At 52.0% G+C, this 19,008-nt stretch overlaps 2 protein-coding genes across 5 annotated transcripts in view; one reads left to right on the top strand and one right to left on the bottom strand.

Annotated features, from left to right (window-relative positions):
• SLC25A26 (solute carrier family 25 member 26) overlaps positions 1-12,544 on the top strand; it is a 127,407-nt gene extending 114,863 nt beyond the window's left edge. For all 4 annotated transcript variants that reach the window (XM_040628588.1, XM_040628587.1, XM_040628586.1 and 1 more), the window contains 4 exons: positions 849-918; positions 7,263-7,327; positions 8,240-8,313; positions 12,246-12,544. In XM_040628588.1, the coding sequence (XP_040484522.1) occupies positions 849-918; positions 7,263-7,327; positions 8,240-8,313; positions 12,246-12,444 (408 nt within the window). In that variant the 3' untranslated portion in view covers positions 12,445-12,544. The remainder of the gene's footprint in view (positions 1-848; positions 919-7,262; positions 7,328-8,239; positions 8,314-12,245) is intronic.
• An 801-nt stretch (positions 12,545-13,345) lies between these two features.
• Positions 13,346-19,008, bottom strand: part of LRIG1 (leucine rich repeats and immunoglobulin like domains 1) — a 35,352-nt gene continuing 29,689 nt past the window's right edge. Inside the window, exons 10-15 of the mRNA XM_040628585.1 lie at positions 18,220-18,501; positions 17,276-17,695; positions 16,762-16,887; positions 16,037-16,183; positions 15,127-15,411; positions 13,346-15,029 (exon numbers count right to left, since the gene is read on the bottom strand). Of these exons, the coding sequence (XP_040484519.1) occupies positions 14,770-15,029; positions 15,127-15,411; positions 16,037-16,183; positions 16,762-16,887; positions 17,276-17,695; positions 18,220-18,501 (1,520 nt within the window). The 3' untranslated portion in view covers positions 13,346-14,769. The remainder of the gene's footprint in view (positions 15,030-15,126; positions 15,412-16,036; positions 16,184-16,761; positions 16,888-17,275; positions 17,696-18,219; positions 18,502-19,008) is intronic.

Here is a 19,008-nt window from a genome sequence, read left to right as displayed (position 1 = left end):
CATCTTTCTGCCTAGTTTGAAACTTTGAAATGGGTGTATCGATTTGTATAATCCTCAGCTTACATCACAAACAGTGCAAAAACATGTTTTGACAAATTTTAAACCCGTCATTATGTAACAGAATTAGCATCTTTCGAACATGCTGCAATATGGATAAAGATTAAAGAAAGGGGGGGTGATCAGAAGGGGTGAATGGAGCATGAGAGACTGTGGACTATGAGAAACAAACTGAGGGCCTCAGAGGGGAGGGGGGTGGGGGACTGGGATAGGCCAGTGATGGGTAGTGAGGAGGGCACGTATTGCATGGTGCACTGGGTGTTATACGCAACTAATGAATCATCGAACTTTACATCAGAAACCAGGGATGTACTGTATGGTGACTAACATAATATAATAAAAAAATATTATTATAAAAAAAATAAAGTCTATTTTGTCTGATAGGAAAAAAAGATCGGAAAAAGGACTGAGGAATGTGGCCGACGCTGCTGTAGACTAACTTATGAATTGCGTTATTTTTTATGTTTAGAATCATATGGGAAATATTTAAAACGTTACATTGTCTTAGAGGTGTGTCTTTATATTTGTACACATACACGCAAGTGTGAGTATATCCTTCATTATTTCCTGAAAATTGTTTTCGTTGAGCGCTTGAATGTAGCTGTCACCCTTGTTTCTTTGACTTATTTTAGAATGCAGTTAAGTCCTTGGGAAAATCACTTATGTCATCAGTGAGGAATGTCACCAAAATAGCTTCTCACTTAAGTTCCCATCCCCAGAGCTAACCCACAGGAGGTTCCGATAAATTCAGATATTTAATAACTTGTAATTTTCTTTCTCCTTCAACACAGGCCCTGTGGTCCTGGAGGCAGGACCGCGTGGTGGATTGTTGGCAGTCAGCAGTCTGTGGAGCTTTTGCAGGTGCAGAGGATTATGTTATACTGGGAAAGACCAAAGGGGGGAGAAAAATGTGCAAATATTAACTATGCAAAAACAACATTCTTTAGAAATTCCAGATTGTTTAGATGAAGAGAGTTCCACTAGTTGTTTGAGAAAACAGAGTGTCTTAGGAAGAAGAAGAAAAAAAAACCTCGCTTAAAAGGTGTCTGCTTGAAAGACAGCCAATTTGTTTTTGACAAATTTTTCTTTTTCTTTTTATCTTTATTAAAGCCTTCACTCAGGCCCTCGGATTATCTTAAAGATGATTTATAAAGTCCTCTGTGGGAAGAGCCTTGCCGTGGGTGGGGGGCTAACCACGCAGCTGTCCGCCTCGAGCGGTGCTTTGGGGGTTTCAGTGATCTGCAGAAGGCAGTGATTCATGGTTCGTGTGACACGTTTGACAGCGCCGCCGATTAACTGCTGTCAGGAGAGCCGACGCTGCTCAGCACACTTACCGAAGGCTAAACGGGTCTGGGGAGAAAATAGGGAGATCTAAGCATCTGGGCATTTTCTAGACGTTAAACCAAGAGCAAAGTGACAGTATGCAACCCTGTGTTATCCATCACTAAATCGTGTGCATTTTCCAGTGAGGCTGTAATAAGAGCTCAGGTGCTTTAACAAAGTAAGTAAGCGATAGTTTCAGCAGTTGAAGAAAGAAGTGCATTTTGCTATTGCAAATAAAGGTAAGTTAGAATTATGGTTGAAATAAATTGAAATGGAGATTTGCCAGAAACTGTAAACTGCTAATTTTGATGTGTAGCCAGTAAATAGATAGGTAGTTTCAGGATGTCTACTTTATTAGAAAATAATTCTTTTCCAATTTATTTAATGGTTGTTGGATTGGTTTTTTTGTGGTAGTGATTAGGAAAGCAGAAAACATGTATTTTATAGGATTCCTTATTAATAATTGGACCCATTCGACTCGTAGAATTGATAATCAAAAATAAGAGTCTTGCCTGTAGACACGAAGCCGGCTCAGATTGATTATGACGGGTGGTCGTTCCCACATGACACATAGTCATTAGCTGTGTTAAATGAGTAGGTGGTCTCAATTCACTTTCCAGAGGTCAAGAGTCTACTCCCCAGTCCTTAACAGAAATGGTGATTTTTTTTTTTTTTTTTTTTTTGGCTCCCTCCAGGGGACGAAGTGAGCAGTATGGAAATTTAGTCATGCCGGATAAGGAAGGGCACCTTGTAAATTTACCAGTACCATAAAACTTAGATGGGATGAAGCAAGAAGTGTTTATTCTCTGGTGTCCCGTCCCTGAAGTGCGGCTGATCAAAGATTTGCTTACAAGCATTGCTTCCGTGAGGGAAATGTGCATTCCCTACCGTGTCTGTTTCCGAATCATGCTTTGTCATAAGCACTTCGATTAGAAGCGGGGGAAGAGAAACTTCCGGTCAGCCGTCCGCTGCGCAGTGGGCTCCTGGGGGTCATGCGAGGCGTGCAGCCGGGACGCGCTCTGCGCCGGGGACCGAGGGAAGCCGCGGTGTGGAGCAGGCCGCAGGCAGGGCCACGTAGCCGGTGGGGGCCCGCCTGCCGGACTCAGAGTTGTCCCGTCTCAGCTCTGCCCCCAACTAAGGAATGAGACCCGGGGCCGTCCTGAGCACCAGTTAACTTGCCTGCAACGTAGACGCACCCCTTACTGCTGTAGCGGGGGTCACTGCAGCCATCGGGGGGATGATGTGTGAAACGGAACTCATCGATGGGGCGTGTGATTTCGACTGCAGTAGCAACAAACAGTACCCAGAAAACGAAGAGCTCTCATCACACTGATTCAGATCCACAGTTGCACTGCGAGAATAACCTATTGGTAGAGTTTCTGTACATAATCCTCGCCAGTAGCAGGTAGATTTAAAAACTCCTCCAGTGCAGTTACCTTATTTCTTCAGCTGAGGTTCTGGTCAGTGGAGGAGTTAGTCAGCATCTGCAAAAATCCACTGAAGGTAGAGCCACATATATTTAGCAAAAGACAGAACGAGTATATTTTTGTTTAATCCCTTCTGTTTTAAAATTCGGTTGGTAGGTTGATCCTGAAGGATACAGTTTCTATTTTAAAACCTTTATTTATTTAAAACTATTTTAAAACCTTTAAAACATCGTTTAAAAATATTCCAACTTATAAAAAAGTGGTAGACGGTGGGAGACTGTGGTGCCACCGGGCCTGCCACGCTGTGGAGGAGTGACTCCTGCCTCGTGGTCCCGGGCCGCCCTTCCCGGGCCCGCCGTGCCTCCCCCGCCCGCGCTCTCCAGCCTTGCTTGGCCACAAAGGCCGTGGTAAGACTTGCCCTCTGATATATCAGAAATCAGATTGTTCACCCTTGCGCATTTCTCCGGTTTTCGACTGGTTAAGTCGTCATGGACGAACCATTCTCTGTGCTATCTTTGGCACGCTTCTGTGCCCATGCTTGTTTTATAAACTACTTGGCACAAATATCCAAAAATGTCCCTTGAGATTGGAGGTGTTGATGGCTTGTCATATTCAGAAATTCCCTTGGCTTCTGGTCAGGGGTTAAATGAGGGGGAAAAAAAAGACTTTGCCAGCTTCCTCACTGTGAGTTAATTTTTAAATATAAAACCATAATTCAGCCTAAGTAATTAATGACATTTGCTACTATAGAGATATGTGCAGAATATTCTAGTGTTCTTTGGTCAGTTTCTTGTAATTAATATCTACTTACATTTTCTAAGAGAGAAGGAGCAGGACTGACAGAGTGGGTGTGACGGAGAAAGAGATATTCCCATGACTTGAAATTCCAGAATATGGGCCGCCGGGGTAGCTCGGGTGGTTAAGCATCCGACTGTTGGTTTTGACTCAGGTCATGATCTCATGAGTCATGAGATCGAGCCCCGAGTGGAGCCCCTCATCGGGCTCTGTGCTCAGTGGGGAGTCTGCTTAGAGATTCTCTCCCCCTGCCTCTCCCCCCAGCTCGTGCACACCGTTGCTCACACGCTCTCTCACACTCAAAAAATGAGTAAGTCTTTTTTTTTTTTTTTTTTTTAAAGGAAAGAAGAAAGAAATTCCAGAATAGGGTGAAGGATTTATCTGAGTAACAAATGAGAAGGCTTGGCACAACCTTGAAACACACGCAAAACCACGTGTGCTGTTGAAGCCCCGCAGAGGCTTCTGGACACTTGTTGGGACGCGGTGCGCAGGAGGCGCGTGGAGACGCTGCCCTTGCTCCGCGGCTCGTCCGGAGAGCGGGGGCCGGGCCCCGCCGCGTTCACAGCTGCTGCTGGGCCGTGACAGCTCCAGACTGGCGGGAGGAAGGTGGCCTCTTTGTCTGGAGTGGGGGAGAACCTACATTTGTTCCCTGAGGGCGCACGAGATGTCTTCATTGTAAACACCCGGTTTCCCTGGACCTGCTCTCCGAAAGCCGAAAGCCGTTAGCCTAACCTTCTGTGAAAGCCCCAGTCTGCGGAGCCCGTAGAAAATTGTGTCGTGTGTGACGCGAGCACGCAGGCAGCCTGTGGTTGCACTAATTATTTCCTGTCTGATATGTTAGCGTGCGCCCCGTAGTTATTACCAGCAGTTTCAGTTCCCTTTAGTAAAATGCAGAAAGTCACCGCATTCTCACCGAAAGCACAGGTCCCCAGCCCCCTCTCCACTGTAACCCGTTACTCTGTTATGGGATCTTCCCAGGCCCTTCTTTGCAGCCTCATAAAAAATATTGTGAGGGCTGCATATTAAAGCAGTCCTTGATATTTGAAGGCATTAAAATTGATTTATTGATGACTTTCATAAAATGCAGCTACCATCATAGTAAAATTAGGACCTATTTAAGTGTATTTGTCTTTGTCTCCTATGAAACGGTTGTCCCTAAGAGCATATTGGCAAGGCAGCCCCAGTAAGGGAGAGGTGCACTTTTGCTAAGACCAAGACACATCGGATGCACTGTGCCCACAGTTACAAGAGGATGTTTCAGTGTAGGTAAGTGAGGACAGCCTGAGTAGTCAGGGGACAGGTGACGTCTTTACCAACTTTTAAGTCTTCGAAATTGGTTTAGGAAAGTTTGTGAGCATTTTCTTTCTTTCTTTCTTTTTTTTTAAGATTTTTATATATTTGAGAGAGAGAGCGAACTGGTGGGGGGGGGGAGGGCAGAGGGAGAGGCAGAACCCAAGATTATGACCTGAGTCGAAGGTAGATGCTTAAGCGACTGACCCACCCAGGCACCCCAGTTTGTGACCGTTTTCAAATAGGATAATGGTGTGTGCACTTCTGAGTTTTAATAGACACGTTTTAATGTCTTTTCACATACCAGTCATCACGTGGTAAACGAACACTACTTTTGGAGCTAAGGGGCACGTGACTTTGAGTCCCAGCTCCATACTGTGTGGCCCTGAGCCAGTTGTCTGTAAGATGGAAGAATAATTCCCATGCACACAAGATACGATAAGTAATGACAGGTACCTAGTATGGTCCCACCGTGCCAGGTACAAAGTTAGCCCAGATATTCGCTCCGAGCTTCCCCTGCTTCCTCCTCTTTCAGAGGGCGAGTTGAAGCTTTGGGTTTGTAAAAACTGCAGACACTTGTCCCGGGCTCCTGGCAAGCATTTTTGAGTGCCTGCTGTGTGCGCTGGGCTAGAGCCATGAAGGAAAATCACACGTTATCTCTGCCCTTGCAGGAAAGAGCCAGGCGCTGTTCTAGACACTTGGCATAGACTCATTTAGTGCCTGTGTCATACTCTTACCTGCTTTTTACAGATGAAAAAACTGAGGCCTCTAGCACCCTCAGTGGCCATGAGCTCACGTTCTGGAGTCAGGAAAGTTCACGTCTCAGCTGTGCTCTAAAACCTTCTGTGAGTTCTGTAACCTCACTGAGCCTCAGTTTCCCCACCTGTAAAATGGGGTAGCAGTTACAGAAGTACCTGTCTCATAGGGTGCTTTACCTAGAGAATAAGTACTATAGTTAAGTACGGGATTTAAGGCTTGGTCTTTCTGACCCTGGAAGAGTTCTTCCAGGCTGGACCCAGCGAACCCTTGCAGCCAGTGAGGGAAACAAAGCCGGTACTATCAGATTTGGGGTGAGGAGTTTGGGATAGTGCAGGTTCATTGCCCGAACTTGAGTTCAGTACCTGAACTTCAGGCAGCTTTTGAATCTGGAGGAAAATGTTTCACATGTTCGTAGCACAGAAGTGGCTAAAACGAAAGGGGATGCTAATATTCATGTAATTGATCATCTGTAGCCCTAAGGGTGTGTCCTTTGTGAGTAACCGAAAATGGGACATAAAAGCATAAATGGGTACATCTTTCAAAAAGTCAGCATCCTAATACATGCCACCAAAGTTCGGTGTGAGGATCTTATTTCAGCAACATGTTTAGAACGATAGTTGGTGGAGATCAGATGACCTTCACACGCCACGACCTTCAGAGGGAGACGTGCTGTTTCTGGAGCAGCCTTCCCACGTGTTCAGCCCGTAGGAAGCTGTGCAGCCTCGCTCATGGAAGCTGAATCTTGAGAAAGCCCTTTTAGGTTTATTATTTCTATCTCGTTAGGGCCTCTTGGGGTTTAAAAAACATCTTTGTATCACACTAACTAAAATACACCATATACCATGGTTTCCAAAAAAAAAAGAAAAGAAAAAGTCCTCCAAATCCTTTGTCCGTAGATAAGGGTATTAAAGTCTGTGGATTTTTTAAAATCTCAGTTTGGCAGTCATGGTAGTCCGTGGAAAAGAAGGTGGGAAGGAAGCGGTGGGAAGGTTGCCTGTTGAATCAGGATGCAGAGAGGGGCCTAGAAATGTTGTTACTTGGCCTGGCCTGTTATTTGAAGCCTGCAAGTACAGAAAACTTTACCCTTTCAACTCAAGGAATTTAGCCGTTTTAATACCGAAAGTCCCTACAGCAGTATGCAGATTTCTGTTTGCCCATTTTGTCTCAGACCAGAAAAGACAGCAGCATGTGGGAGTCAGGGTCAAGAACAGTGGTCCATGGAAGGCGTGGGCCTCGGAGAATCAGCGGGAGCAGCGAGCCTCTCGTACTGACAAGTGGGTGTCTGAACTTAGACACGCAACCACGTACACACCGGGTTTGTTGCTTCACAAAAGAGCAAGATAAATTACGGGGCCTTGTTCCCTGCCCCCCCCCCCGGGGTGTGTAAAGCATCATCCGGTCATCTCTTCTGCGTGCGGTTCACCGTCACTATAAGCCATGGAGCGTGTGGGCTCTGCATGCGTGCCGCCTCCTGTGGAATCGGCGCAGTGGACGTAATGAGGAGGGAGCGAGCTCTGGCAGTTAGGAGGAGTGAGACAGAAGAGCTATGCCGTACCGTGTAATCTACTAAACAATACCCCTGTTATGTGTTGGCTATTTTTATATGCACAGGAGGATTTGCAGCGGCCGTCACCACGCCTCTGGATGTGGCAAAAACAAGAATCATGTTGGCAAAGGTAAGTGCAAACTGATGAAATGTGGGCACAACAGACGCGGGGACGTGTTAGCCCCGGGCTCCTGGGTGCACCAAGTGGGAAACAGCGTGGCCCGCTCGGTGCGATGGCAGTGCTTCTCTGCGGCCTTTCCCACGGACGGCGTGGAAGCAGGCAGGGCGCTGGGGCCGCGGCCGTAAGGCCACGTTCAGTCAGCTCTGTGTTTATGGGAGACGGACGGGAGGCTCGGAGAGCTGACCTTCTTGCTGTGCAGCAGGTGAGCTAGAGGCTCTGAACACAGACCGCGTTTGGCCTTCACTGGATGAATCGGGACAGGTGTCAGAATGTTTAAAAACATTTTTCATTAAAAAGAAAAATTGTTACAAAAAAAGCTAGACCAAGATTTCCTGGAATGCCACGCACATAATGTATGTGGGGCACAACCGTAGAGAAGAAGTCCCACCCTTATGGAAAGGTGCGACAGTGAACACGGGATTGTCGTNNAGGTGGACAAGGCCAGACCCAGGAGAATCGGTCCTGTTTTAAATGGAACATCGTACTGTCTATTAAACGTGTTTATAGCTCCTTAGGTTAAGTTCGCAGTTGGACCGTATGGACTGATTACCCCCTTCCCTCTCCGCGCAGTTACTACTGCTTTCAGTCTCCCGTTAAACAGCAGTCGGTGAGTTACCTAGCTGAGCTCTGCATCCAGTTTGACGATGCGAGAACCTAGGAAAGCAGCTTCCTGTCAGGGCTTACCTATGGGTTGGGATGGAAGGGCTTCTGGTCTAGTGCGAGCCAGGGGTCCTGATTTCCCAAGAAGCTCCCCGCTCTATTTCAGACTGCCCTAGAAGAGGGTGGTCAGGAGCTGTGCCTCTGAGGATCTGTTGGGGAATTTCATAAGCTAATGGCTTTGTCTGTTGTCCTGTTTCGCAGGCTGGTTCCAGCACCGCTAGTGGGAATGTGCTGTCTGCACTGCACGGGGTCTGGCGGACACAGGGGCTGTCTGGGTAAGGACAAGAAGGAAGGTGAAACTGCCTTTCCGCCTCTGCACGGGCTCTTCCTCCTTTAGCCTGAATGGGGTACACCCTTTCCTTTCCTCTGATCGTCCTGGTTGGTCTATTTACATTGCACACAGCATATGTGATGTCGCCTGTGTGAGATGCCAGTGCACAGTCAAGTTGACACAATGTCTAGCCACGTGATCGCCAGCCTTGTCCATCTGGATGTTGGAGGACATCCTTGAGCCTGTCCTCCCCCGGCCCCGCCCAGGTTCCGGTCTGCAGCTCTGAGCAAACAGGATTCCAGTTATGTAATGCAGGAATGCAAGCGAGCGAGGGTGACATTTAGAAGAAAGCACTTGTCGTTGGGAGACTTTTCACTACGATCAGTAACAGTTACTTTGACCGCCCCCCGTGCGTGGCGCCTCGCTTGAAACCCGCTCTGTACTTTGCTCAGTGCCCCAGACTTCGAGCATCGTGTCCTAAAATGCCTCCTTTGCAAAATGTGCTTTCACGTTGCTTTTACCATCTGTACGCACGTCTCCGTGTTGGGGTCTGTCCGGGTATGTGACACGACATTGTGCTCTTTGGAATGACCACCAGGGATTTTCCTGAGCGAGCAGAGTCACAGCGTCCTCCTGGAGGGCCGGGAGGGAGCGTCGTGGCGGGGTGTGGCTGGTGGGGACAGCAGCGCCAAGGCCCTGCCGCGTCCTCATCTCCGTGCTGTGGGGGATGATTCGATTGTAGGCTTGCGTGCATTGGGCTGCGTGATAGCTGGGACATGAGGCGTATCGGTTAGGACCCAGGTGAGGCTTTTGCAGGACAGTGGCCCCACTGAGAAGTAGGTCAAGTTGGGTGGTTGTGTTGAATGGGCCAGCTCTGATGGACTGATGCCGGCTGATGACAGACTTGAGGATTTTGAGACAAGAAGTGGATGTAACAGGAAGGAGTGGCTGAGCATGAGCGAGGGAGCGGCAGAGCGGGGACCCGTGTGCCGTCGGCCGCTTAGAGCCAACACAGCTTCAGTAAGAGTCTGGTTGCTCGTACCTTAGACACGCTGATTTGGACACAGATTTCACGTTGAACAATGAAATGGTGTGAGAGAGTGGCTCTAAAGCCACTTCTGAGTAGCACGTGAAAGTCCTCAGTGTTTCGGATAGTTTGGGCCACACAGAGATGTGGTGCGGTAGCTTTTTTAGATCATAAAGTCAAAATGCTGAATTTCACCGCCCTCCTTGTTTCACCGTGGCTCGTATTAGGTTCTGTGGCAACGACCGGTCAGACCTCCGCTCCCGCCTTAGCTCTGTGGAGTCAGAGTGGGGCTGCCGTGCACCTGCCGTTCCTGGGGAAGGGGCCGGATGTGGGTATGGCAGGATGGGCAGGACCCTGGCCCCCGGGAGCCTGTGGAGAAGGAATCCCTGGGAGGAGATGACCCACGCCAAACCCTCTCCCAGCTGTGCTGTGCGCTCGGGGTTCCGTGACTGGGCAGCGCCAGAGTGAGAGGCAGAGGACGGGCGTCCTGACATGCCCTGGGGCTCTCGTGAGCACCCAGTGCGGTCCTTAGCAGACTGTCCAAGCAGCCACGCTCATCATTTAAGAAATGCTAGATTTCACTAGCTTCCTACTAATAGGAGAAAAGGCACCAAATAATTTGACAACAGAATTGTAACTCAAAGCAAACTAAACAAAAAATATCCCCGCTAACGCGGGCCACTGTTGTAAAACTGCCCTGGCATCCCAGCCTGCCTCCTCTGTCTGGTTCCCACACAGCCCCACTGGCCCTTCCGCCACCTCAGAGCACCCTTGCGCGTTTCTGGAGTGTTCCAGTGGCCTAGCAGGGAAATGGCGCTGGCCTCTTGGGGGGCATGTGGGGACGCTGCCGTCTCCATGTTGGGTCACACAGGGGAAGACCATGTTCTGACACCTACTTGGAATATGTGCTCTCAGGCTGACTGGTTTCTCCAGAATAAACTGCCACCTGCCCATTCAGCCCAGCAGCCGGAAAGCAGGTGGGGAAGCCTGTCTGTCCTGCATTGTGCCTTCCTCCTTGTCCTGTTCCGCAACTGGCTTTTTGTGTTTCTTGACTGTGCCCTTCACGGAGCAACCGCGGCCGCCCCGTGCGCACCCCCGCTGTGCCCCGTGTGCTGTGTTTGTTACCTGGTGTGATCCGTGGTCCCCAGAACACACCCCACTCCGCTCGAGTCTGCCTCCTTGTTCTCGGGGCGGGCACTGTACAGATGAGTGTGCTTTAAGGCTATAATTATGTTAATAGATTCAATTGTCATCTCGTGGAACCATAAACTGCTTCCATCTGCCTCTTGCCAGGAGCTGCCGAGTTCATTAGTGGCAGAAGCTGCACCAAGACACGGGTTTCAGAAATAAGTCAGCTAGTCAGCTGGGGGGGGGGGGGGGGCTTTCGCGGCACAGGTGGTCTTCTGTCGACCTCCCTCCCAGCACCCTTGTCTGTGTAGGGAGGGGGGGAGAGGAGTCGTCTGGGTCTCAGGCCAGAAGGTCCCAGGGGCCTCGGCGCGGTAGCTGGTGAGTTTCTGTCCTCACCAACCGCGTCGTGCGGAAACAGTGTGCGTGATGCCGAGCTGAACAACTCTTTTCCTTGTATAGTTTTCATGGTTACTTCTAGACAAGAACAAGAGGTTCTCATCTGTATATTTTACTTAATGATTTAAATCCTTCCTTCCCTAACAAAAGGGTCGTCTACCGCTAAGTCCCTTTTCCTCCAAGGTGCTGAGTAGGATACTTGGAGAGGAGGCGAGGGGACCTGTCCCAGCAGGTGTGCAGAAACTAGGCAGCCGGGGTGGGGGTGCGCTCTCCTGTCCACCTCCTTGGCCAGTCCTGTTTAGCTTATTGTGGATGTTTTTCCTCCATCTTAGAGGTTAGGTCCTTTTCACATAACCTGACCATTTTCACTTGCTGCTCCAGAGTGTCCTCACTACTGAGCCCGATAGTTCTGATTTTTACTGCATACAAAAGTAATACTCTTGGTAAAAAGGCTCAATGATTCTAGAAAGACAGGTAGAGAATGTTTCTTGTCGTTCTGCCCTCCAGAGAAAGCTGAGGCCTTGGAATATATGCTCGCATGCTTGCCGTGCTTGCACGTACGGCTGGGACTTCTGGGCACGATCTGCCTCGGTCCTGCGGACTGCCTTGGGGGCCCTGCAGCTGCTGTGGCGCCAGAATCCCGTGCGAGCCGCAGGGTGGCTTTTAAAGAGCGAACCTCCAGTGTGCGCCCCCTGTGACACCGTTCTTTCACTCTGCCTTTGTTTGATGATTCCAAAGTCAGTCCTCCGACTGGCCTTGCGTGGTGCGTGGGGACCGAGCCTTCGAGGAGGTGCTGTCCCCAGACCATTGGCCTTTCTGGTCCTTCCTCGGAGGAGAAGACAAACGGAATGCATGGAGCTTCACTTTCTTGTTCTGGCATCACATCTGTGGGCCTCTAAGGACAAAAGGCAACTGAGTCACGGGGAGGAGTGGCATAGTGGTCAGCATATCTCCTCCAACACCCAGAGCCCACCTTCCCTTCCCGGGGGGGGGGGGGAGCACGGTGCACCCCTGGATCCAGGCCTTGGACTCCTTTACCAGAGTCTGTTTCACCATCTCCCAAAGACAAAACCGGGAGGGAGGTTTCTGACAGGACTTGGGGGACAGAGTTCGTCTTTCTTGACCAATTACTGGACTTCATTGTGAGGCTCGCAAGCAAGCTGTTCGGTATTGAGCCACGTTAGCCAACAAACAGCCGGGCCCAGATTCAGCAAGCCTACTCGGGAGCGTAACTTAGCGCCGTTCTGGGAGAGAAAAGCACACGCGCTCAGTGCTGTGGGGGGTGTAATGAGCGTGGTGTGCTGAGTTGAGCAAGCTGTGGGTGTCGGAATTTAACCTTTTTTACACACACGGACTTAAAATCTTTCTTCCTTTTCCTTCCCTAGATTGTTTGCAGGTGTCTTCCCTCGAGTGGCGGCCATCAGTCTGGGAGGCTTCATCTTTCTGGGTGCCTACGAGCGGGCCCGCAGCCTGCTGTTGCAGCTTGGCAGAGAGCGCCCCCGCGTCGGGGACGGCGCCCCAGGCACGGCTCTCAAGACGGGTGGCGCCGTGCAAGCAGCCGCGCGGCGTGAACAAGGATCTTGAGGACGTGTCTCCGCTGCCATCGGCTGGCCGGCACGCTCACGTGGAACCCCAGCCACAGCGGTACTCTCAGCCCCCCGAATAAAGCCGTGTGGTGACGCCGCGTCCACGCTGCTCGGAGCCTTCATTTGATCTGTAGCTGACCTTGCATTTCCTGCCCCCTGCTAGCAGGCCGACCGCGGAAGGCAGAGAGGATTCTAGACGCTTCTCATTCCGATGGGGGGGGGGTGCTGGACGGGGAGCAGGAAGGCGGGGGCTCCAAGGGAAAGTGGGGCCCGAGGCTGGGCGTTTCCCCGTGGTGAAGCTTCGGGCTCTGTTGAGAGACTGACGTGCAGGTGCAGGCGTTCTCCAGGGCGGCCAGGCTGCTGTTCTTAATTACCCTCAGATTTCCCCGAGAAAACAGGATTGTATTATTTTTCAGAGAAGCGTCCAGCAGCCCACGTGGTGTGTGAGAGAAAGCAAGCGGTTGCAGCTCAGGGCCCAGGTGGGCCGGAGGGCGCGGTGGGCCCACTGAGGACCTGGGCCCTGTGCCCCGCTTCTCCACCCGAGACCCAAAGGAGGGGCGTGGGCCAGCCGGGAGCCCGAGCGCTGCGTCTGCGTGCCCGGCGGGAAGGTTGGTTGCTCGGTACTGGGAATGAGACGGGACGAAATGGGGAGGGCTCCATTTCAGAGCTTGACTAATAAGCTCCAGGTGTGAGAAAAATTCAGAGAGAAATCTCAGGAATCTAGGGGTGGCGTATCTTCCCTGGAGCAAAGAAGTACTTGATTTTGCTTTGCCGAGAAGAAATTTTCCCCTTTTTGGGAAAACAGATAATTAAAGGCAGAATAGCTGCATTTGTAAGGGAGTTTCTGGAAGGGAAGGGGGTGAAACGGTGGGTAGAAAAATGCCCCTAGCCACACAATCAACATTTATAAATGAACCTTTATTAAAGACACTTCAACGCCGTTTGTTAGACACTTCAATATTTTACATGTTTTTCAATGTACATTGTACCAAAATGTCTATAAATAAATAACTTTGTACATAAAAGTAATACTTCCTCTTTCACATTGCCTCTCAGAAGCAGCAAATTCACATATTTTGTGGAAGTAACATTAATCAGTTGACTGTTGAGAACACAATTCTAAATGTGCTTACCTTTTAGAACGGCGATGACACCGGACAGTACGATTTTTAACCACCATTTTGTCGGTCTCTACCTTCAGCTTTTTGGCTAAAGGAACCTGCTTTCTGAGATTTTTTAAGGACCTTGTTTCAATGTAATTTTTCCTGAAATACACATTGGCACTCACAAGATGGTTAGCTACAGGTCTCGAAAGTGCAAATACACCCAGGTCAGGGGCTTCGACTTGTTACGGTCCCAGCCCGGGTCTGTCTGTGAGGGAAGGACGTGGACAGACAGGCTCCGGATCCTCAGTAGAGAGCAGCTAGAGGACGCCATCCTTTTCCTCCCCCGTGATCAGTGTCACGTGAATTAGCATAGCGGCAGAACGAAAACATCACTATTGAAAAATCCACAGGTACCAACACCAGCAGCCTCTACCTCAGTAAAATGAGCCTCAGAGGACAGTCGAGTGATTCGACCGCCCCACGTGCTTTTCTCCTAGAAGGAAGAAAGGCAGTGCGCCATTGTTCGGAACAAAGGCTCGTGGTGGATCAGCAACCCCCCCCCCCCTTCGGCTTGGCAGGGAACTTAGAACAAGTCCCGCAGGGCAGAGGTACAGGACGACACGGGCATCTCGGGCGCGGCAGGCAGGGGGGCCGCACGGGAGCAATACTGACGGGACGTGAATTCCAATGCACACGAAGGTGGGCGCAGACCCCGGGGTCTGTCCGGGGCAGTGCAGTGCAGACCCCAGGACCTCCCCTCCTCCCCGCCCTCCAGCAACTCCTGGGAGCAAATGTGGTTTTAGGTTCTACGAATTCCATCCATGCATTAAGGCACCAGAACTCTTCCCCGCCCCCCCCTCCCGAAATTAAACAGCAACCTGATATGAAAAATAATATTGTCAAAATTGTATGTTTTTCTTCTTTTTTTTCCTGTTAACCATGCACTAAAGATTAAAATAGCCTCTGCAAAAGATATATAATATATAGGAAATCTCTGAAAACTCTTATGTACAAGGGCATCAGACACTTTTCTGCTTTTGTACACGATAGCCTCTCGCGGGTCTGCGCGGCGGCCGCAAGTCCTTGAAACCACGGACACTCCACACGGAAGTTTAAAAACTCTGTACACATCAGTGACGCTTGAACTCAAGCTTCCTTACAGCCTCTCCTACCTCTCTTTCCTGTAGAGACGACACAAGAGCTGAGGTAGACAAAGCCTAGATTTTCGGTGCAAAGAGCAGGGGCACGCCCCGTTTCCCGGGGAGCTGTCCTGTCAGCGCTGGGGCCTCGGGGCTGGAGTCACACGCCTGGGGGAGGTGTCCATTGGAAAGAAGCAAGTGCTGGCCTTCACTGGGGCCGTCAGGAAAGCCCGAGGCGGCTTCCGCGAGCTCCGGACTGCCGGGAGTTAACGTCGAGGGAGGCTGGAGGTCTGTGGAGTCTGGCTCACACAGCCTTGCTGAAGTCCAAGAGGAGGCCCCTGTGAGAAAGGAAAGGGCGCATCAGAGCGTCTGGCCTGGCTGCTTACCTGCCCCCACCCACCTGCGGGGCCGCCTCGGAAGACCGTGAACGTCTACCTTTCCCATCTGGAGGTGCCAGTGGCTTTTTCTTCAAGGATGTCAGCATTCTGTCGTGGTTACTGGGGTAGAGGGACCCCCTGCGGTCAGCGCGGGACCCGTCAGCAGTCCCACTGGTCAGGTGAGGCAGAGAATGTTCTCGGTCCGTCTGACTGGGGTCCTGGCTGCTTAGTGTCCCTGGCTGTGTATTGTCTCTGGTCACAGGCGGAGGATAGAAAGCTTGTTCCTTGGAGTAACCGTCCACGTCTGTGTTGCAGTCACCGCACGCCACGGGGCCGCTGTGCTCTGCGGGACCGAGCAGGGACAGATTAGAGCCACGGCCACCGAGGTCTGCATCCCCGCCCAGAACAGGAAGCTTCTGTCCCCTGCTGGGAGGCCAGAGCCCTGCTTAGATGAACTCTCGAAAAACCTGCCCTCTCTCCCATCTGTGGTCACAGAAAAAGGACTGGGCAAATACCAAGCCCTTAAGGAAGAATGGGCCCTTCGTGTTTCAACGGTTCAGATTAATTGCTTCATGAGAGAAAGTGGCCCTACTCTTTTGATCACAGAAAAAAAGAATCCCACTGCATGACATACCATGTGCTCTCAGGAGTCTTCGGAATAATCAGAAATATAGCCTCAAAAATAGCCCTGGTAAAAAGGTACTTCAGGTTGGGCCTTGCCCTTTATTAAAATTGCTTATAAATCTGGAAAGTTCAAGCCCAGGCTTACCCCACCACAGATTTATGAAAGAGACCTGCTACTTCAGAACTACGAGAGCCAGGCCACAGCTTCCTGTTTATACACTGAATACGAAATTCTGAGATAGTCTTAGACCCATAATGCATCTCTCGCTCTCATTTAATGAACAGGTTTACTTGAATTTTGATTTCAAGAACCGCAGACTTTTCCCGACGAGAGCATCTCTTACCCATCTTCTGAGCACCAGGTCTCCGCTGGGCTTTCTCCACCACGTTCCAGGGCTCCTTGGTACAGCCCACGCAGAGCTTGGGCTGCCTGCACGTAATGCCATGAGCGTCCGCCTCTGAAAAGAGGCTGGCGTCCCTTGGACAAACACCTGCAGTAGATTCCCACAGTTAGAAATGATGGGCTTAGCTTTCCAGAGGAAGTCCGACCCTTTTTACAGTGTTCTTTACGGTGGTAGGTGTCTGCTGACCAGCAAGGGGCATCTGTAATGTAAGACAAGCTGCCCCCAGGGCAGGCCTGTCGGTGTTTGGGGCCATGCTGGTGAGCGGTTCGTGTAAGGACAGACCTGCCCCCTGTAAGCACTCCGTCTCCCCCACAGAGGCGGCTCACCCTGGGAGAGCTTTCTAGTAGCCGAGATGGGCCCACAGAGCAGGCGTGGACCGTCTCCTACCCCGTGCATTGGTTTCAGGGCCTGTAATGTCCTTTGCAGCTCCTTATTCAATCCTGCCTTTTCCTGACCAGGAGACGCTGAGCCCCATATAGCAACTGCCTGGGGGCTGGATTTTTAAAACCTTGCAGAACATGCACGGGGCAGGGCCGGGAAACCCAACCGAAGGCTTGAGTCTGCCAGCCGTCCGGGTCAGATGTACTCAGCCCAAGGCCACGCACCTGCCCTAGGAAGGGGCAGGAGGCTCCCGAGGACAGGGTCGCGTCAGGTTGAGGCCTTACCGTTGCTCTCGATATGCCCGTTGGCCTGAGGGCCACCCTCAGGCCTGATCACAGTTTCCTGTCGGTCAGAAAGGGTCCCCTGAGACGAGAGGTAGCTTGGAACATCCGGTGGCACAATGGTTTCATCTGCAAGGAGACAGGACGATCAGATACCAGGTGTCCCTATCCTTCGTGGGGACAAGACAGGAAAACACTTGCTCACTATCAGGCCCAGACACCAGATTCTTGCACCAGCAGCCGCTCAGGCTGTGCACAGATGGTCTGGAGGGCCCAGCTTAGTCTCGCTTTCCACCCGGGTGTAAAAACTACAGCAGCTGGAGGTCTGAACCCACAGAAGAGAGCGAGCAGGGATGGCTAGGGAGCCGGAACTAGCAGGAGCACGATACTCGGAGGTCCCTGCAGCCATGAGCCACCACGCGGCCACCGGGCACGGCCCCAGGGTGCCCCTGCCTCGTCGCCAGACGGCACTGCGTCCCTCCTGCCCGGGGAATGAGCTCGGCCCGCAGGGGCTCACCTGTGTTGGTGACGCTGTACTCCTCGCTCTTCTTCCTGGTCTGGTAGATGATGCACACCCAGACCAGGGACGTCAGCACGATGCTGCACACCACAGCGATGGTGAAGACGCCCACGGTGCTGCCGTCCTTCCTGCAGCCGGGCGCGGGCAGAATGCTCAGCTGGCTGTGCGCGCGCTCCGTGCCCAGCGTGTTGGAGATCTCGCACGTGTACTGGCCCGCGTCCTCCACCACCACGTTCTGAACGATGAGCAGCTGGTTCCCCGGCGTGAAGTGGTGCCGCTCGGTGAGGCTCAGGGGGCGGCCCCCCTTCAGCCAGGTGATGCGGGGCGTAGGGTTCCCGGTCGCCTTGCACTGGAGCGCCACCGTTTCTCCCATGGACACCACGCGGTCTTCCAGAGGCACCACCAACGACGGGGTTTCTGCAGGAAGGCAGAGGAGACGGTCCGGTTACTCTGTGCGCCTGCCCTGCCCTCCGGACCAAGGAGGGCCCACACGCCAGTGAAGGGCCGCAGGAGATCGAGTGTCAGAGCGGCGAGCTTTCCAAAGACCTCGCACAATGACTAAGTCACAGCCATTCTGGGGGGTGGCTTCGACGAGGAGGAGGAACGAACCTTGAGCCACAGAGAAGCCCCTTCTCTCCCCCAGCTGTCCTGTGCCGGGCTCGTGTCTCTATTCTTCAGCAGACCACACCCATCCAGCCCCAGTCAGAGGGCAGTCGAGAATGTTCCCTACCAAAGCCCTACAAAAAATACTCCCTTAACCCTTAACTCGCTATCTTAAAAAACAAAACAAAAAACACTCGCTGAGCTGCTTTCTGACATTTTCTTGAACATCTTAGAACCAGCACGGCACAGTGAGCCTGCTGGTCGCACGGAACGGCTGGAGCCCCTCGCCACCCCCGCGCACGCGTGGCCTCATATACTCAGTGTACGAGTGCTCGGACCGAAGACTGTCAGGGTGGCATTGGCGGAAACGGTGCCGGCCGAGTTCTGGGCGGTGCAGCTGTAAACCCCCATGTCCTCGATCTTCACATTCGTGATGAAAAACACGTCGTCATCGGGCATGACGTGCATGCGTCGCTCCCGAGCAGCGGGGAAGTCCGTGCCTCCGTCCTTCTGCCAGGCGATCTGGGGGTTGGGGTGGCCGGTGGCAGCACACTCGAGGCGGGCCGTGGTGCCGGTGCGGATGGCTATGTCGTGGGGCGTTTTGGTGAAGGACGGCAACACTGCAAAATACATACCGTCAGGCTCGCGGGACGGAAGGGCCAGACGCAAAGGCCCGGACAGCCCTCCGGCAAAGTGCCCGCCTCCGTGGATGGCTGTGCCCCCCACCCTCTGTGCCAGCGTCTGCCCAGAACCGCTCCCCCCGCCTCTGACGCCCCCCCTCCGCCCGAACTGCCAGCCTCTCCCTCCCATGGCGCTCTCTTGTTAACCCGAGGCTGCCTGTCGCCCCCTCAAGTGGAAACTGTTGACGAAGCAGGTTGTCCCCTCTGACCCCTCGAGTGGCCATCTGTCCATATGGGGACAGCCCATAAATACTGGGGTCTGACACATGCCTGCCTTCCTTAACCACCAGAACAGAGCCCGGGGGACCAAGGTATTTGCTCTGACAGGACGTAGTGATGGGCATGGAGGACATGCCCCCACCCCGGGCAGAGCAACAGGACGGCCCGTCCCTCTTGGAGAAAGCGCGGCGGGGAGGCGGTGTCCGGGCCCCATGGCTGGACGCTCGC

Source organism: Ursus maritimus, unplaced genomic scaffold (assembly GCF_017311325.1).
Source record: "Ursus maritimus isolate PB19 unplaced genomic scaffold, ASM1731132v1 scaffold_14, whole genome shotgun sequence".
Lineage (NCBI taxonomy): Eukaryota > Metazoa > Chordata > Mammalia > Carnivora > Ursidae > Ursus > Ursus maritimus.
The sequence above is the reverse complement of the archived record's forward strand: the minus strand, read 5'-3'. Positions and strand labels throughout refer to the sequence as shown.